The sequence below is a fragment of the Protopterus annectens genome, chromosome 9.part0, assembly GCF_019279795.1.
Source record: "Protopterus annectens isolate FY-2018-M chromosome 9.part0, PAN1.0, whole genome shotgun sequence".
In the NCBI taxonomy this organism is placed as follows: Eukaryota; Metazoa; Chordata; order Ceratodontiformes; family Protopteridae; genus Protopterus; species Protopterus annectens.
Window position 1 is genome coordinate 1,950,786,781 of NC_056743.1, and position 20,766 is coordinate 1,950,807,546.

At 42.6% G+C, this 20,766-nt stretch overlaps 1 protein-coding gene across 1 annotated transcript in view; it reads right to left on the reverse strand.

The window, feature by feature from the left end:
* AP1M2 (adaptor related protein complex 1 subunit mu 2) overlaps positions 1-20,766 on the reverse strand; it is a 570,094-nt gene that overhangs the window by 359,301 nt on the left and 190,027 nt on the right. Inside the window, exon 4 of the mRNA XM_044084760.1 lies at positions 6,787-6,917. Coding sequence (XP_043940695.1) covers positions 6,787-6,917 — 131 coding nt within the window. The remainder of the gene's footprint in view (positions 1-6,786; positions 6,918-20,766) is intronic.

The window sequence follows — 20,766 nt, forward strand, 5'->3', positions numbered from 1 at the left end:
AATGTTAAATAAATAAATAAAATAAAATAAAAAAATTATGCAATGAAGTTTTAAAGGGTGCAATGTTTCAGTTGGATCTAGCTGTTACAGGAAGAACGTTCCAGTTCCTGGCAACTGAGTAAAGAAGGTGGCCTGCAGGTTTGTGTACCTGTAGTAGATGTTGATTTTCAGATCTAAGTGATCTTTTGAGAAGGTAGTTGCTGAAAAGAGAGGAGAGAGTGGGACAGTCTGAAGGTTTGTACACTAGTTTGTGTGTAGTTGATAGTTGTAAGGAGGAGACAGAGTATGATAATTCGAGCCAGTTAAGCGAGTGTAGTGCTATACAGTGGTGATTGGAATAAGAGGCATTAATAACAAATCTAGTGATTTTGTTGTAACAAATTTCAAGTTTTGATTTTAGAGTAGATTATAAGTTGGTGAATAAAGGAGCACCATAGGTTAGAGAGGGCAGTAGATATGTGATATCACTTTTCTTTTTTAGTAGAATGGCTGAGAAAGCGTTTGTATCTGTACAGTATGCCAAGTTTTTGGTGACCTTTGGTGACGTGCTGAACATGTAGGTCAAATTTTAAGTGTTTATCTATTAATACCCCTAGTAATTTAGTGTGGGAGAACAGTTCGTTTGTTTTGTTCTGGGAGAGTATAGAAAACGGGTCTCTGTTTAAGAGAGTATTTTTCTTATGGGTAAAGACAATTTTGTTAGGGGGTGAGTAGCAGGTGATTTTTAGCAAGCCAGTTTTCTATAGAGGAGAAAGTGTATTGAATTTAATACTGGAGTTTGGAATTTGAGTCAGCTGAAAGCAGAAAGCATTTTGGAGATAGGGGAAAGAATAACACTAAGACGATAATTAGAGAGATCTGTGGGGTCTCCACCTTTGCGGAGAGGCAAAATGAATGACATTTTCCAAGTTTTTGGTATGCAAGGTTCAAGTACGGATCTATTTACAAGTATGCTAATGGGGTAAGCAATTGCATCTGCAGAGGTATTCTCTTGGCAGATCATCTGCTGCCTTACAGCTGGGTTTTGGTTTGCGAAATAGTCGTTTTATGGTGGTAGTAGGAATGGGTTTTAAGGTAAAAGAGGGTGTTTGGAGGAAATATTAGTAGAATCGAGAGAGGAATGGGAGGGATAGCTTTGAGAGAGGTGGGATAGACTTCATGGTTCTGAGTCTGAGTGGTGTTGGGAGAAGCTGGTATAACGTTAGATATGGAGTTGATAAAATATGTGTTGAAAAGATCGGCTATATCTAGATGACTTTTATTAGGAAATGGGAGGGTCTGGTTTGTATGCCAGGGTTTAGGAGTGAGGAAATGGTTGTCTAGAATGTTTTTGGGTTACACCTGTTAATTGCTTGGAATGTTAGCTAGTATTCTTTTTTTAGTTTTGGATACCTGTTTTATTAATATGATTGCAGAGTTGCCTGTAATTCTGTAGGTGACTGTTTTTTTTTTTTTTTTTTTGCCACTGTCTCCAGATTTAACATCTATTTTGCATTAACTGTTTTGCTGATTTGGTTAGTCAAGGGGAGTGATTGAAATGTATCCTTTTCATACTGGGGTGGGCAACTCTATTTAAGGCTCCTAGATATATACTATTAAAGTAGTTGATTGCTTCATCTGGTGAAGTGATTTTTGGGATATTCCAGTTGATATGTTTCAGTAAGCTGATGAATGTTTGAGGTTAGCTAAAATCCATGTTTGTTTATTATACTGATGTTCTTTTTGAAGGGAGGGTGATGTTATGAGTACGAAAACGGGAAGATGATCACTCTGAGTGTTTGGAAGAGTGCCTGTTGAGGAGATTTTGTTTGGGTTACTGACCAGTATTCATCTAGGATGGAGCCCACCAAGTTACCTTTAATGAATCTGGTGAGAGATTAAATTAATTAAGCGAAGTTGAATAAATTAATATTGGAGGATGGAAACTTTGAGCAGAAATTTGACAATCAATATTTACATCGCACAGTATGATAGTTTCATTCTGAACAGTACTAGAGATCCAGGCAAGGACGTCTTCTAGAATAGGGAATATTATTGCCTGGGGGGGGGGAATATAAAGAACTATAAAATAAAGGTTTTTGGAGTTATTTATTTTTAGGAATGAGATAAGGATTTCAGCAGTACAGAAATGGAAAATGGAATTAGAGGAAAGAGATATGCAGTAGGAATTAGGAGTGCTACTCCATCTCATTTTTTGTGCTGTCTATCTAGTCTTAAGGTATTGAAACCCAGAGGGAGGAATTAGGAGTCTTTTATATGTGGCTTGAGCCAAGTTTCTGTGGTGACAATAATGTCTGGTTGATATGGGAAATCCGGGCATGAAAGTCTTTGATTTTGTTCCGAATTCTTTGAAAGTTAAGTGTGACTATCATTAGTGAGGGTCCTGGATTTGGTTGAAAATCACCACTAACAGGTATTTTTGAGAATATGAGTGTATATGTATGTATATATATATATATATATATATATATATATATATATATATATATATATATATGAGTTTGTATGTGTGAATCTAATGAGGACTGCTGTGGGTAGAATTTTTTGTTTGGGAAAGAACAGTGGGTATATAGCAAAGAGGCTGGAGGATATATTAAACTGTTTATTGAGGAGATATAAGAGATGTAACAGTTATAGGTTTAGGGGGGAACAGCAACAGGGTTAAGAGTTGTCAGCTGAACAAAAAGAATGAAAAATATGAGAAGGTGAAAAAGGAGTAATGCAAATGTAGATGCTTTATACATTTTTGTACTCAGGCTGATGTAAGAATACAGAAAAGTGTTTTACTATGGGTAAAAGGTATATAAGATGACACAGAATAATATGAGAGGAGATATGATTGGAAGTTTTAGATATAGTAGCAGTGTGGTATAGTATAGTTATATAGGTTGTTACGAGTGGTAGGTTAGAGGAGGTGGAATTAGGAAGCAGATGGGTAGTGTGAAGTGATTGGTGTGTTGGTAGGTGAGGGTGTGGTAAGGAAGTATAAGTGTAGAAGTAGAGGGGGTAGGTGGGAATTGGGGATAGGGTAGGGGAGCAGAGTGAGCCTGAGCAGAGTGATGGTGGATGAAGAGGCAAGAATCACGAGATGGACCAGGAAGCAGGAAAAAACAGTCAGCCACCAAAAAAGCTGAAGGTCAGTGCCACATACTAGAAGTAGTAGTTAAACTATGGCCTGGCGCTGCTTTAAAGAGCTGCATAGACCTTTTAGGAGCGGCTAGAATTCTAGTTAAAAACTAGCTTTATTTGTTTTTATTCTAAACAATCTTCTAGTTAGAGAATTCCAGTTAAAATGTTTTATTTGTTGTATTCTAAACAATCTTAAGGAATCAGAAGGAAGAAACCAACTGTTTGGGGGGAGCCTATAGCTATAGCATCCCAGTTTGTGTGCACGCCACTACCTAAGACTGCAATATAATGGAGTTACAAGCTAAGCTAATGTATATGATGAAGAGCTACATACAGTGCAGACAATTTATGAGTCTGTTATTAATGTTTCTCTCTTTACATTTGCTACAATCTTGCTGGTGGGGGAAGATATTCAGGCATCTGACTGTGTGTGTGTGTGTGTGTGTGTGTGTGTGTGTGTGTGTGTGTGTGTGTGTGTGTGTGCGATCTGGGTGCGGGATTAATTTCTTAGCTGTTACTGCGAGATTGGTGATGGGGGGGGTCAGGAGTTTTTCCTTGTCCCCCACTGTTGTGCGATCTCAGAGTTAGTATATTTAATAAGTGGGCAGTGTAGGGGACACAGAGTGATTTGCCACCCTGCAGAAACATTTTTCCATGTTTCCTCAATTATTCTTTTGGTTTTGATTTAGTGAGTCTGGTATACTGAAATGTCAAATTAGTGATATTTGATGTTTCAATACAGACCTTTTCAGCAGGTGCTCTCTAAGGATCTATGTGTGGTCCCCTTCTATTTATTTTACTCAGAAATTATGTGCATACTGCCTTTAAGCATGCTGTGACAGTATAATATGAAGATGACTCAATTCTAATCTGTGCAGCCAAGACCCTACCAATACTACGAGAAATCACCCAGCAATCATTCTCCTCCAACAGAATCCTGCCTCAGAACAAGACTGTGACCAAAAACAAACAAACAAAACAAAAAAAAAACACAAAACAGAAATGGTTACACATACAAAACTTCTAGGCATGATCATAGATTACCAGATGAAATTTGATCATCATACAATTCAAATAATAAAATAAAATCAAAAAGTGGCCTTCTTATAAAGCATAAAACTATTTCTCACTGATGTGGCCAGAAAAAACACAGCTAGAGTTTACCTACTTCCAGCACCCCTCTATGTCTCCCTAGTGTTTAGTAACCTAAATTCATCTCTATCAAATACACCTCAGCAACACTATTACAAACTAGCAAAATTTACAACATATCAGCACTACAGAATTCACTATTGTTTTACTCTAAAACAGCTAAATTGGCATGAACTGACATACATTGACTCACTCACAACTATTGACAATACTCATTATGTCATGACCCTGAAAAATATTCAGCAGTAAATAGTGTCACTCAGCCATACTATCCAAATAGAAAACTACTCTCCAACAAAAGATATTTGCTCCAAATAGCCAAATCAATAAACACTACAGGTGTTTCACTATATTCAAACTCTATATCAAATAAATGGAATTCCCTCCCAGGTCACTTTAGACAAGTTAACAACATAAAGGCAGTGAAGTCCCAACTCAGACAATATTTCACAGATACTTAATATGCCACTGTGCATCCACAGGTTAGATTCAAAAGTTTTTTTTCTTTGGAAGATACGTGTGGATCCCCAGGCCAGGTTAAACCTATAAATGCATAATGAATTCAATACTTAAATACAGACCAACTCCCCGTGTGAGTGTCTTACAGCCTCGCATCACATTTAACCACTTCATTTCTCATCCTTCAACCTTCCCTTACTAACAAACCTCCTCACCTGTCCATCTGTTCTTTGCCTCTCACCTCTTCTTTCCTACAAGCCTCTCATGCCTTCTCAAATAATACTTTGCCTTTCAAGATTTACTAGACACTATCCCATCTTCTTATGAATCTTTTTCTTTCCTACATCCTGCATACGGCATAAGAATAAATTTGTATTAACCAAACGGTTATGATTTTTTTTGTTCTAGCTTTATTACTGCAACATTTTCTCCCCCAAGGTATGAGGTCTGTTCTGCCCCACCTGCAGCAAGTACACCTTGCATCAATCAACACTATGAACTCACCTTGTATATAAATATTTTCATATACATACATATTATATATCATAAATCTATAAACACATATAAATATATATACATATATAAAAACAATCACAGAGAAATGAGAAAACACCACACACAGTGAATCACTGTTGTCCATATTTAATTTTATCTGTGGTTGTGTGACTGTGGAGTTATATTTAAGTGAGGTAGATATGGGAGTGCAGGGGGGCTTGCCCATCTGCAAAAAAATATTTTTGGTGCATTTTTTCTGTCTTAAACATTTTATATAAAAATAACTATCAATAAAAGTGCTTGTCAGTCAAATTAACTTTCGATAAAAATGTCACTCAGTTTGCTGCTGATAAAAAGTGTATTTGATAAATTTAAAAATATCTACATAAATATATATCTCCATATATATGTGTATCTATATTATATATATATATATATATATATATATATATATATATATATATATATATATATATATATATATATATATATAGGAGCAGGAATTAAGACACATGCGTGAATGGGCATACCTTCGTTGAAGGTTGTGCGTCAGGGCTGGCAACCCAGCACGTAAAAATCTACTGCCAATCATTAGCGGACCGGAGTTCGGCTGTGGCGACCCCTAACCGGGAAAAGCCGAAAGACACAACAACAAGGAGCAGGAATTAAGACACAAAGAAAACAAACTGACATATACAGTTTAAATAACATTTATTATAAAAGATATTGTATTTCTTTATTTCTACACAATTATTTCTTACCGTCACTTATGCTGTCTCTTCTACTGGAATTTATGTAAATAATATATATATATATATATATATATATATATATATATATATATATATATGCATATATGATATTTTAACTGTAAAGTTGATTTAACCATGTAACTTTTCCCTCCAGGCCTCCATTGAAAAGGGGTTATTACCCACGTGGACTTTCATGGTAAACAAATGTCAAATAAATAAAATAAATGTATGCCTTTCCAAACAGGCCATTATAAAGTATCTTCTGAAATGGATGTTTCAGTTTGTTTCTCCAGTGGTACCTCTGGTTGTGTGAGTGTCCTTTAAACTGGATACAACAGTTTGTACATCCAAAGATATCTTATGATGCAAATAATGTTTTGTTACAACAATGTGTACTGTTATTTTCATAGGTGCCCAATGATTTATTTCTTACTTAATTTGTATTGGAACCGACATACACAGTGTAAAGAACATTTATTATAAAAGTTATTGTATTTCTTTATTTCTCCACAATGATTTCTTACCGTCACTTGTGCTGTCTCTTCTACTGGAATTTATGTAAATAATATAGATAATATTTATTACAAATGACACTGTAAATTATACTACTTTTCAAATACAGTCATTGTTTACAATGACTCATTTTGTACTGTAAATTATTCTGTCTTTTAACTTGTGCAGGAATTTTTTTTTTTCTCTCTGGGGCTCCACTGCAAATAGGCTATCCCAGCTAGACCTCTCTCATCAATAAATACAATAAATAAATAAATGATGAGAAAATATTAAAGGAAACACTCACTCCTGTAAGATTTTACTGTCGGTGGTTTGAGGGAATCCAAAATCCATCACCTCATCCAGTAACTCGTAAACAATGACAAAGTTATCTCGGATACTCTCTTCTTCCAGCTCCTTGAAGTATTCTGTAAAAATCTAAAGAATGATAAATTACAAAGTGGTCTTAGAATAAAAAAACCTCCATCACCTATACACATTTACACATATGCATCCCCTTGCAGCCACAGAACGCACAGCTTCACAGTTCAGGCAGCTGAAAAACTATGTGGGAGCTTACATTTCAGCCTTTGGAAGGAAATATGAAATCTGACATTCATATATCTCAAACTATAATGAAAGTACACATAAAACCTATGAACTTTACACAGAAGCAAACAATTTCTAACCAACACTGCAAAAGAGGCAATTGCCAGAACCCACCTACTCTCTACTCTCTTATGCCTCCCCCATTCTTACTAATCTAAAGAAAACTGAACTTGGAAAACTAGAAGCCCGCTACAGTAATATAGCCAAATTTTCCACAAATTCTCCATACTGAACATACCACTGCTTGGCTCTGCAACAATGCAAGTGGTTAGAATTATCCCAGCAGTTACCTTATAACCAGCTTGTCATGGCCCACAGACTGATACACCAACCTGAAAACCCCCTGCCCTCCAAAACTTACCACAATCTTATACCAATAATTGAGTGCTACATTCCTCAGATAAATCTTTACTACAAATATCCAAATCTAATAATAGTGTTGGGGACTGTCTTTACTCTTTCCACATAGCCAAAATCTGGAACACAATCCCACAAACTATCAGATGTACGATGAATCCCGCACACTTCAAAAAATACTCAAAAGCCCCTTATTTAACAACTGGCTCTGCCCACGCTCGAGCCCTGGCTAACTCACCCCACTCATTTCCTATTATTTTATTCTGCTACTGTATTTCTTCCTCGCAAACCAATCTCATCCTGCCACTAACTACCCCAATATTATCCTTTCTCCACCTACCCTTTAAACTATTTGCTCTTATTCCTTACTCTTTAAATGTCTATTCCTCTATACAACTTGTCTTCTACCTCATTTCACCTCTTCTCTCTCCTTTATATCTCTCTTGTCATATCCTCAAGCAATATGTTCCTCAAGCTCATTCCACTGTAAGATAATATTAACAAATGCATTTATAAACATTTCTGTATCCTTTACTGTTATATTAATGTTAGCCGTGAGGTATTTTATTGGCATTGTAACCAGTGTTGTAATCCTTGTATGTATGTAATTTTACTTTACTTTGTATCTTTGTAATGTTTTTTTGTCTATGGAGCTTTTCTCCCCAGGCTTCAGTTGAAAATTGGCTCTTGTCCAGTCAGACTTTTCCGGTAAATAAATGCCAAATAAATAAAACAAATACAAATAAAATAAAATGAAAAGATTCAGCCTGTTACACTCTCTCTGCAGTCAGTTCTGCCATTTCACAGTAAAACTCCTACATAAATGTGTACATAAAAAGGTCAGAAGTACTAATATAAAGCAACGGGCAGGCTCTGTATATTAAATAAATCATCCAAAGTGAGAAAGAGGAGCAGGAATTAAGACACAGAGAAAAGGAGATGAAAGAGTGTCCAAGTGCACATTCTTTTCTTCCACATATGCTTTGTGATAGCATCGCTTATCTGAGAACACACGGCTTGAAGAACTGATGGGCATGCTTGATAGCATCGCTTATCTGAGAACACGTGGCTTGAAGAAGTGATGGGCATGCTTGACAGCCTCACTTATCTGAGAACACACGGCTTGAAGAACTGATGGGCATGCTTGATAGCATCGCTTATCTGAGAACACATGGCTTGAAGAATTGATGGGTATGCTTGATAGCATCGCTTATCTGAGAACACATGGCTTGAAGAAGTGATGGGCATGCTTGACAGCCTCACTAATCTGAGAACACACGGCTTGAAGAACTGACGGGCATGCTTGATAGCATTGCTTATCTGAGAACACATGGCTTGAAGAATTGATGGGTATGCTTGATAGCATCACTCATCTGAGAAGACATGGCTTGAAGAATTGATGGGCATGCTTGACAGCCTCACTTATCTGAGAACACACGGCTTGAAGAACTGATGGGCATGCTTGACAGCATCGCTTATCTGAGAACACATGGCTTGAAGAATTGATGGGTATGCTTGATAGCATCGCTTATCTGAGAACACATGGCTTGAAGAACTGATGGGCATGCTTGATAGCATCGCTTATCTGAGAACACATGGCTTGAAGAACTGATGGGCATGCTTGATAGCATCGCTTATCTGAGAACACATGGCTTGAAGAAGTGATGAGCATGCTTGACAGCCTCACTTATCTGAGAACACACGGCTTGAAGAACTGATGGGCATGCTTGATAGCATCGCTTATCTGAGAACACATGGCTTGAAGAATTGATGGGTATGCTTGATAGCATCGCTTATCTGAGAACACATGGCTTGAAGAAGTGATGGGCATGCTTGACAGCCTCACTTATCTGAGAAAGTACAGTTTTGTACCTACCATAAATGTAGATGTTCGAGTGCTAATACAGCTGCAGTCATAACAGATGGGTTCTCCTGCCGTCAGGCGGGTCCTCGGTTGGCCGAATTCCAAAGTCTAGGTCCGGCGTCGGTTGTCGTCGCTTCTTCCCTGACGTCAGTGCGACAGGGGTATAAAAGAACCAGCCGACGCCATTTTCTTCAGTTTTTCTTGCCCCAGATGTCAGGTGCCCCCAGAAGGAAGGCAATACATACATTTATATAATAAAGCAATACAATATAATCAAAATACAGTAGTTGCAAGCAAATACACCATAAATGAATTCCCCAATCAGGATGTATGAGGAGGTGTTTGCCAATAGGCCTGTCCCAAGAGGGGAAGGAGGGAGGGAAACCTGGACTGCAGCTGTATTAGCACTCGAATATCTACATTTATGGTAGGTACAAAACTGTACTATGTTCATCATGCATACAGCTGCAGTCATAACAGATGGGTAGAATCCCAAAGCTAAGAAAGGGGTGGTAGGCATTAGGTGGAACTAGGAGGAGCCAGGATGCCCTGCAAGACTGCAGTGGCAAAGCCTGCTCTAGTTTTGGAGTATAATGGTAGGTGGTAGTGCTTGGAGAAGGTATGTACAGAACTCCAAGTGGCTGCTTCCAAAATATCTTTGGTAGGAACTCCTCTGAGGAAAGCTGCGGAGGTAGCTGTGGCCCTTGTGGAGTGAGATCTGATGCCTGTAGGTACAGTTTTGCCATGAAAAGAATAGCAAAAGCGTATGCAGTGGGCTATCCATTTTGAGATTGTCTGTTTGGAAATTGGCTTTCCTTGAGCTCCTACAGCATAGGACACAAAGAGCTGTTCTGATTTTCTGAAAGGCTTTGTTCTGTCCAAATAATAACGCAGCTGTCTGTGGATGTCCAAGAATGTAGTAATCTCTCCCCTTTGTTTTGAGGATTAGGATAAAAGGTAGGTAAGTGTATGGCCTGATTCAAAGCTACCCTGGATACCACTTTAGGCATAAAAGATGGGTTGGTTCGTAAGGAAACTCTGTCCTGATGGAAGATGATAAAAGGCTGCACAGCCATGAGAGCTTGTAGTTCTGAAACTCTACGAGCTGAGGTAATAGCCAGAAGGAAAGCTGTTTTCCAGGATAAATATTGCAAATCTGATGAGGCAGCTGGCTCAAAGGGAGGCAAGGTCAGTTTTTCCAGAATGAAGTTGAGATCCCAAGCAGGTATTGGTTGTTTCCTTGGGGGTCTTAGATTCTTAGCCCCTCTGAGGAACTGTCTTAAGAGAGGGTGAGAGAATAAGTGTGGATCAGTGTTGTATTCTGCAGAAATGGCTGAGGCATGGATTTTGCTGGAGGAGAATGAAAGTCCACTGCTTAGCAGCTCACCTAGGTACTGTAGTATTTGTGGTAAATTCAGTTTTCCAGGATCCTGACCCTTTTTCTCATTCCAGACACAAAACCGTTTCCATTTTGCGGAGCAAGCTTTTCTAGTTGATGGCCTTCTAGCCTCCAAAATGACATCCTGCACCTCCTTGGAGAGTAGGGTCTGTTGGATGCTAAGGAATCTTCCATGCGGCAAGATTGAGAGTTTTTAGCTGGCTGTGAAGAGTTTTGAAGCTGTGCTGAGTCAGGAGAATAGGTATTAGAGGCAGGGGCCATGGTGGGGAATGCGTCAGGCTCCTCAAGAGTGGGTACCAGTGTTGTCTTGGCCAGTCTGGAGCAATGAGAATCATCTTTGGTCTGTCTGCTCTGGTTTTCAATAGAACTTTGGGCAGCAGAGGAAGAGGTGGGAAGGCATAAACTGTCATTGCTGTCCAACTGAAAGAGAGAGCGTCCACTCTCCAGGCCTTTGGATGGAAAATCCTTGAGCAGAATTTTGTCAATTGGTGATTTTTGTAGGAGGCAAAGAGATCTATGTCTTGCCTTCCCCATGCTTGGATTATTTCTGTAAAAATTTTTGGATGCAACTTCCATTCGTGTGGGTCTGTCATATTCCTGCTTAGATTGTCTGCCAGTGTGTTTTCCTTGCCTGGCAAGTACTGTGCTTGAAGTTCGATTTGTAATTCCAGGGCCATGTTCCAAAGTGACATGGCCAGCCTGCACAGGTGGTATGAATGGGTTCCTCCCTGTTTGTTTATGTATCACATTACTGTGGTGTTGTCTGTCCTTATCAATAGTTGATCTGGATGCAGAAGGTCTTTGAAAGCTGTAATAGCATTTGTTACTGCTAGCATTTCCTTTTGATTGATGTGAAGGTGCTTTTCTTTTTGGGACCATTTGCCCTGAATGCACCGATCTGCCATGTGCGCCCCCCAGGCATAGTCCGAGGCGTCTGTTGTGATGACTTGATTTGTTTGAGGCTTGCTGAATGGGAGACCTGTGTTTGTTTGGCATGCTTGAGCCCACCACAGAAATTCCTTTTGTAGACATGGAATTAGTGGTATTATTGTTTCCAAACTGTGGCTGTGTTGAGACCATAGGTTTTTCAGGTACCATTGAAGTTTCCTTATATGCAGCTTTGCACATGGGATTAGTAAGATGCAAGATGCCATGAATCCCAGAGCCTGCAGGATTTTCCTTGCAGTCAGCCTGGTGTAATTTGCTAGTGCTTTAAAGTATTGAGTTAGTTGCCCCTGCTTCTCTGGCGTGAGGTAGGCCATCTGGGTGTTTGTGTCCAAGTTGGCACCCAGGAAAATTATTTTCTGAGAGGATATTAGTCTTGATTTCTTTTTGTTGACTGTGTATCCCAGAGAATTCAACAACCTTATCACAAAAGCCAGATGTTTCAGAAGAATGTGCTTGCTTTCCACTTGGATCAGGCAGTCGTCCAAATATGGGTATATCTGTATCCCTTGAAGTCTGCAGTAGGCAATTACTGATGCCAGGCATTTCGTGAATACTCTGGGCACAGTAGATAAGCCAAAGGGCAATGCAGAGAATTGATAATGGGTTGAACCTGCAAGAAATCTGAGGTATCTTCTGCAATTTTGTCTGATTGGGACATGCAGGTATGCCTCCTTGAGGTCCAATGTTACCAGCCAAGACTCCTTGCCCAGCATGGGAAGAAGCTGCTGTAATGTGAGCATCTTGAATTTTGGTACAATTAAAAAAGTGTTTAGGATGGATAGGTCCAATATAGGTCTCCAATCTTTTCCCTTCCTTGGTACCAGGAATAGTCTGGAATAAAAACCTTGACCTTGTTCATGCGTAGGTACCTCTTGAATAGCTTTCATGTCTATAAGATCTGTAATTTGTTTTTGTGCCTCTGCCTTTTGATTGTGTGGCAGATTTGGCATGCCTCTCATTTTTGGAAGGGTGTGAAAATGGAATCTGTAGCCTCTGTTTATAATGTCCAGGATCCATTTGTCCTTTGTGACAATATGCCAATTTTTTGAAAATAATGCCAGTTTTCCTCCTAAGGGTACTGCCATTTGAATCCTGCTTGGCATGCAAAGGGGAAAGTCATTGGGCTTGCTTTCTGAATGATTGCGAGGTATCCTCACCACCTCTTTGTGTAGGAGCTTGCCATTGTCTGCCTCTAAACGATCCTTGGGATTGTCCTCTGCCCCTCGGGTGCCTGTATCTACCTCTCTAGGGTCTGTCCGTAGCTGGAAAGGACCAATTTTTAGAAGGCCAATTTCTACTGAAACGTGGGGGTTGTACCTGTAGAAAATCTTTCACAGTTTGCATTGATTTAGCCTTTTCCTCCATTTTCCTTAATACCTCCTCAGCATTAGCACCAAATAATACATCCTTTTGTAGAGGGGCATCTAGTAGTTTAGCTTTGACATGATCAGGCAAGGTTTGTTTCTTAAGCCAGGCATGTCTACGTATGACTGATCCTGTAACAGCAGCTCTACATGAGGCCTCTAGAGCATCAAAACCACATTGCAAGGTATGCTTACCCACTTGTTCTGCACTATGCATCAAATCCTGCAAAACTCCTTCAAGTCTGGTTGTTCAGGTTGTGACATTTTACTTTTCAATTGTGATAACAAAAACTGTTGGTATTTTAGCATATGAAATTGACAGTTTAAGGCCCTCATGGATAAGGTAGCCGAGGTATATACCTTTTTTCCCCACCTTTCTAAGGATCTGGAGTCTCTCTCTCGGAAGGTAATGGATTTTTAGCAGTGGAGGCCTTAACTCCCTTGGGGCCCTGTGAGATGGTTTCTGGGTCAGCAGCATGGCTTTTGTATAGAAATTGGTGTGAGTCAGGAACCCTGTAGTACCTGTCTGGCTTAACTGGAGCTGGGGGTAGAGAGTCCGGGTTAAGGCAAGCCTCCGAGTAAACATCATCTAGGATGTCCAAGACAGGAGGTATAGCCAAAGGCCTGTGCTGAGGTAGCAAGAGAAATTCCCTGAGCCTTTTCTTTGAATCTGAATAATCTTGGCATTCCCAGTGGACGTGTTCCCTTAAGGTATGCAAAGTTTCCCCAAATGAATAATCCTCTGGAGGTGAGACAGAAGGGATGGACTCCTCCACATCAGAGTCTTCAAAAGGAGAGTAAGAATGTTCCTGATCATCAGAGTGTCCTGAAATAATGGAGCCCTGATCAGAGGAGGGGGAATCTTCCTCCACTCTGGGCCTTTTGTCCGGAGGGGGCTGAGAACCTCTGATAAGAGTAATTAAATCCTCAGCCATTTTAAGCATCTGTTTCTTAAGCATGGGGCCTGGAGATGGGCCCTGTGTAGTTGGTCTCTTAGAGTGCAAGGTTGCTTTAGACTTTGTGAAAGCCTTGATGGAGAAAGAAGAGGAAGGTCTGAAAACACCTTGAGTGGAGGTGGACCTGTCCACATTCTGAGTTTCAACGCCAAGAGTGGCTTCGGTATCTGTAGTCGGGGTGTGGGCTGAGGAGCCTGCGACCTCGGGCACAGGAGACACCGTCAAAGAAGTGTTGTCGGTAGTCAGGGGCTGCGTAGGTGTCTCGCTGAGAACCGGACCACGTGTAGTCGGCTTTGGCGTGGTGTCGGTAGAGGCCGCGACCTCATGTGCCGGTCCTTGTCTTTGTGTTTTTTAGACAAAACCGGAGTCGGAATATCCGACGACATAGTATAGTTAAATGCTTTCCCAAAATAATGCTGGGCGAACTCCGCCCAACGCTTAATAGTGCGTTTATTGAATTAGCACAAAAGCGACAGACCGAGATGTCATGGTCTGGGCCTAAACAAGGTATACAGAGGGAATGGAAATCCTTATGCGGTATTTGCTTCCACAAGAAATACAATTATTAACTTTGTCTGACATCGGTCTGAGGCAAGAAAAGTTTCCCCAACGGGGTACTTAGCTTTTAAGAAGACTTTGGTTTCCAAATTTTCATAATCTCAGGAGCTGGCCGACCGGCACTTGTGAACTGCTTCTGCTTCGGGCACTGCGCGGCAAGAAAGACTGAAGAAAATGGCGTCGGCTGGTTCGTTTATACCCCTGTCGCACTGACGTCAGGGAAGAAGCGACGACAACCGACGCCGGACCTAGACTTTGGAATTCGGCCGACCGAGGACCCGCCTGACGGCAGGAGAACCCATCTGTTATGACTGCAGCTGTATGCACGATGAACATCACATGGCTTGAAGAACTGACGGGCATGCTTGATAGCATCGCTTATCTGAGAACACATGGCTTGAAGAATTGATGGGTATGCTTGATAGCATCACTTATCTGAGAACACACGGCTTGAAGAACTGATGGGCATGCTTGATAGCATTGCTTATCTGAGAACACATGGCTTGAAGAATTGATGGGTATGCTTGATAGCATCGCTTATCTGAGAACACATGGCTTGAAGAACTGATGGGCATGCTTGATAGCATCGCTTATCTGAGAACACATGGCTTGAAGAACTGATGGGCATGCTTGATAGCATCGCTTATCTGAGAACACATGGCTTGAAGAAGTGATGGGCATGCTTGACAGCCTCACTTATCTGAGAACACACGGCTTGAAGAACTGATGGGCACGCTTGATAGCATCGCTTATCTGAGAACACATGGCTTGAAGAATTGATGGGTATGCTTGATAGCATCGCTTATCTGAGAAGACATGGCTTGAAGAATTGATGGGCATGCTTGATAGCATCGCTTATCTGAGAACACATGGCTTGTTGAACTGATGGGTCTGCTTACAGACAGAGCTGACACTGATGTCTTGTGCTTGCAGTAAACAAGATAGCAAACCCAAATAAAACATGAGCAGGATAAAGTTTCACCAACAACAGCTTAACATACTAGGCCATGTCAATCCCTGAGCTGTTGGACATGCTCCACTTAAAGAAATCCCAAGCCCTCAAAGCCACATGCTCCAGGGATCTAAACCTTGTCATCACAATGAACAAAACATGCTGGAGGGATAGGTTCCTGACCCAGAGACTCCCCATACTCTGGAATAGACTGCTCATACATGTCAAGCAGAGCGCCTCCTTGGCCCTCTTCAAAAGGAACCTTGAAGATTGGATTAGAGACAGGAAATTCACCCTGGAGATCACGTCAGTTGCCCTGCTAGACAGGGGTCCAGGGAAGTAAATATTGTGGGAAGAAATATCCGGGGAATTGTTTGGCTAGGCTTGTATAGGCCCTAGGGCCAATAGCCTAGTATCAACCTATGAACCAACAACAGTGTATTTGCTTACATTCTGCTTTCCTCTGGCTTATTAGTAAGATCTCTTGCCACACAACTCCAAGACCATGGGTTTGATTCTGGCCACCAGACACTACCTGTGTGGAGTTTGCATGTTCTCTCATCATCTCTGTGGGCCTTCTGTGGTTCTTTAGTTCCCTCCCACTTCCAGTAAAAAACGGCTACACTAAAATGTCCTTAAATATTATATCCAGCCTTGACCCTTGATATGGCTCAAAAAGGGTCGAAGGACCAATTTTCATACATGGTTAGCAAATGTATTAAAATTAAATTATGTTACATGTTAACACACATTGGGCAAACACTGCGCCTCTATAATCCTACAAAAACAGAATAGTAAACCTACCTGTCTTCAGTTCAGAAGGGATTTAAAGATGCCTGAAGAGCAGCTAAAGCTAAAATGCACATACAAGATAAAAGATAAAAAAATAAAAAAGAAAGGCAACACTATGAAGCCTACGAGGACCTTTTTCTGCACAGGCATGTAGTATCTTAAAGTATATTGCCTCAATCCATCAGAATTACAAAATTCATGACTGCGCTGTCTCACACAAAATAACTTCGCCCATTAATTTCAGTTTGCTTGCTCAGCATAGTGTTTGCTTAATTAGAAGTTATGTACTCACCATAACGTTCCATCTGAGTAGGTGACTTCATTCGGATGCAACCTGTGGGTATCGGATCCGACCTCGGATCCGAGCCGGCAATTCAAAAGCTTAGGCTCCGAGCTCCTAGCTCCTCCCTCTTACCCATAACCCCTTGCCAAGCCCTGACTGACCTCAGATTGAGTTTGCCTCAAAATACTGACCACAGTACACTAAAACAGCATAAATACTCGCTCTATAAAGGTCAGGGGGATGGAGGATGGTTCATCGAATGAAGTCACCTACTCAGATGGAACGTTATGGTGAGTACATAACTTCTAAATCTGAAGTAGGCAGACTTCATTCGTCTGCAACCTGTGGGACAGAGTCCCTAGCTACCTGAATCTTGGGCGTCATGGAAGGATGTTCCGAGCACCGCTGAGCCAAAGGATGCTCTTCCTCTAGAAACAACATCCACCTTGTAATGAGAAATAAAAGTATGAGGCGAGGCCCAAGTAGCTGCCGCAGATATCATCCAACGAAACACGGGACTTAAAGGCGGCTGACGTAGAAACTGCCCTAGTAGAATGAGCCGTAACCCTCTGAGGAGCAGGTCTGCCTGAAGTGTCATATGCCTGCAGAATGCAATTAGCAATCCATTTAGATAGAGTGACTTTAGATACTGCTTTACCCAGAGCAAATTTAGCAAAGGAGACGAACAGCTGATCTGATTTCCTGTGGCCAGCTGTCCTGTTAATATAAAAACATAATTGTCTATGAACATCCAAGGAATGCAATTTGTATTCTCCTTTGTTTGAATACTTGGGAAAAAACACAGGCAAATTGATTGACTGGTTAATATTGGATTGAGAAGAGACCTTCGGAAGAAAAGATGGATTGGTCCTGAGGCACACCCTATCAGGGAAGAAAGAAAGATAAGGCGGTTTGACACAAAGAGCCTGAAGCTCAGACACCCTTCTGGCTGAAGTGATAGCTACCAGAAAGGCAGTCTTCCAGGAAAGGTACTTTAAATCAGCAGAAGCTGCAGGCTCGAAGGGAGGAGCAGTAAGGGCCTGCAGGACTAAAGACAAGTCCCAAGGCGGTACAACCTCCTTGACTGGAGGCCTTAACAAAAAAACTCCTTTGAGAAAAGTTTTGCATAATTTCGCCGTCATAAGGGGAGCTGTGTCATGACCAATGTGATAATGCGAGATAGCCGCCAATTGTACCTTAATCGTGGAAGAACTAGCCCCTTGATGAAAGAGGTCTGTTAGAAAATCCAGCACCGCAGACATAGGTGCTGAAAAAGGATCCACAGTTCTCTGTCCTGCCCATATAGAGAACCTCTTCCATTTACTCCGATAAACCTGTCTGGTGGAAGGTTTATGAGCAGCCACCAAAATGGCCTTGACCGGTGAAGAGATACCGGAGTCCTAATTAAGGTTGGAATTGGAGCAGCCAAGCTGTCAACTTCAGGGTCCGCAGATTGGGAACTGGCATTCCCAGAGGGTGAGAGATGAGATCCAAATTGGATCCAGAATCCATGGTGGATTGATTTTGTGAGACCATACAAAGGGGAACCAAGGTTGTCGAGGCCAGAATGGGGCAATGAGAATCATTCTGCTCCCCAAACTGTTGGCTTTCTGCAGAAGCCTCTGCATCAGAGGAAGTGGAGGGTAGGCATAAAGGAGACCGGGAGGCCAAGCATGCACCAGAGCATCCTCGAACTCCCTGGTGGGGGAAGCAGAGCGAAGAAATTGTCGCATTTGGCGTTTGAGGGAGAAGCAAAAAGATCGCAACAGGGTTGCCCCCAAACGGCAAAAATCTTCTTCGCTACTTGAAGATTGAGGGACCACTCGTGGAGAAAGGATGGTGCGACTGAGCTTGTCCGCAAGGATGTTGGACTTTCCCGGAATGTGCGTTGCTACCAGAAAGCGCTTGGTGGAAATTGCCCATTCCCAGACTCTCATGGCCTCTCGACAAAGGGGGGTAAGACCTGGTTCCTCCCTGCTTGTTGATATACCAGACTACCGACATGTTGTCTGTCTGAATCGCAATAGTCCCTGAAGGAAGAACGTGGTGAAGTGCTTGCAACGCTAGGAGCACCGCCCTCATTTCCAGGACATTTATATGCAATGACGTCTCTGTGGGATTCCACGTGCCTTGGAAAATCTATTCCGCAGAATGCCCCCACCCGAGGCAAGAAGCGTCCGTGGTCACTGTGGCTCGGGAAATGCAGCGCAAAAAGGTCTCCCTGCCAGGGGCTCCGGAGGAAGAAGCCACCACAGAAGGGAGTCCCTGCACGCTCTGCTGACCGCAATCGGAGCGTTTAGAGACGAACAAAGAGGAGACCACTGAACTTGAAGGGTCCATTGAAGAACCCGCATGCGTAAACGGGCATGAATTAGAAGCGGGATAGCTGCCGCCATAGAACCTAGGGCCCTCAGGACCGAAGCTGCAGTTGGAGAAGGTTGCAGGATTGCTGTCACATGACACTTCAGGCTGGCGATACGGTCTGGGGTGAGGAAGGCTCGCATTGATCTGGTGTCTAGTGTTCCTCCTATGAAATCTATAATTTGAGTTGGATTCAGAAAAGATTTCTCCCAGTTGATCGTGATGCCCAGCCTTGGTGCTAGTTGAAGAAAGTAATCCCTGGCTGAGCACAGAAGATGCCTTGATGATGCCGTCAGGAGCCAGTCGTCCAGGTACGGAAAGACCTGTAATCCCTGGAGCCTCAGGTGGGCCGCTACCACCGCTAGCACCTTGGTAAACACCCTGGGGCTGAGGTGAGACCAAAGGGAGGACCCTGAACTGATAATGACTGGCTCCCAGCCGAAGCGAAGAAACCTCCTGGATCATCTGTCCATCCGAATGTGGTAGTACGCATCCTTGAGGTCTATGGAACACATCCAGTCGTTCTCCCTCAAGAGGGGAGTATAGATTGCAGGGTGACCATCCGGAACTTTTGCTTGGTTACTGACAGGTTCAACTGGGAAAGGTCTAAGATTGGTCTTAAGTCCCCATCTTCTTTGGCACCAAAAGAACCTGGAGTAAAACCCTAATCCGGCTTGATCTGGGGGACGCTGGATGGCTCTTTTCTAGCAGCTGCTCGATTTCGATAGCTGCCTCCCTTTGGTCGGGTGGAACATCTGGGAGGCTGCGAGATTTGGGAATCTTGAATAGGGTATTGAATATCCTCTGGATATAAGTCAAGCACCCAACTGTCTGTTGTTATGGACTCCCAAGAAGTCAGGTGCATCAAAACCGCCCGACTGCCTCCAGAGACGGACAGCCGGGCAACCCTTCAGGGCTGCTGCGTGGGTCTCTCAGAGAAGGGTTCTCTGGACCCAAAATTGCCAGGAGCCCCCTGCCTCTGGCACGACCTCCCGTCCTCCTCTGCCGCGGAAGGACTGGTTATCCGGAGCAGGTTGGGACTGCTGCGACTTCCGAACCACATCTTCTTCTGTCCCTTTTGGTTCTTAGAGAAGGACCTCTGGGGAGCTGAGAAGCGGACTCGACGGCAGACAGCGTCTTCCGCCCTTTTCGCTCTGGACTAATGTCTCGCGAACAGTCTTGCCAAACAAGGCAGAACCATCGAAGGGCATTCGAAGGTCGCCTTGAAGGGCTCTGCAAAATCACAATGGCGGAGCCAGGCCTGTCGCCTCATGACTAGGCCTGCTCCGCTGGCTCTAGCGGCTCCCTCAGTAGCATGAGACAGCAGCCGCATAGATGTATTGGATACTGATCTGAGAGTGGCCATTCGGGTGGAGTAAACCTGTTTATCCTCACCGAGATGGACTCGGGGAGATGCAGCGTATTCTTTAATCAGATCCCGCTGCATCCTAATGACATGTGCCATGTAGTTCAGCTCTCAAGGAGAAGGTCGCTGAACTAAAACTCGCTTCCCAATGCGATCCATCGAACGGGACTCCTTGCCCGGAGGATGGACGGAGGGACTCTCCTGGGCCAATTCCCTCTTCGTGGCTGCAGCCATCATCATGGCATCTACTGGGGGACCCTTACTCCAGTGGGTGCGGTCTGATGGAGGAGAAAGAATGCGGTCCGGGCGCTTAGGATAGGCTCAATGGTGTCCGGATCCTTCCACGCCCTGATGGATATAAGATCCACCAGGGGTCAGCAGGAGGGGACACCCAAGAGGTAGAAGGGCCCTCGAATGCCTCCAAGAACACAGACTCGTCCAAGAAGCCTTGGGGCAGACCACCCCCTGATCCTTAACA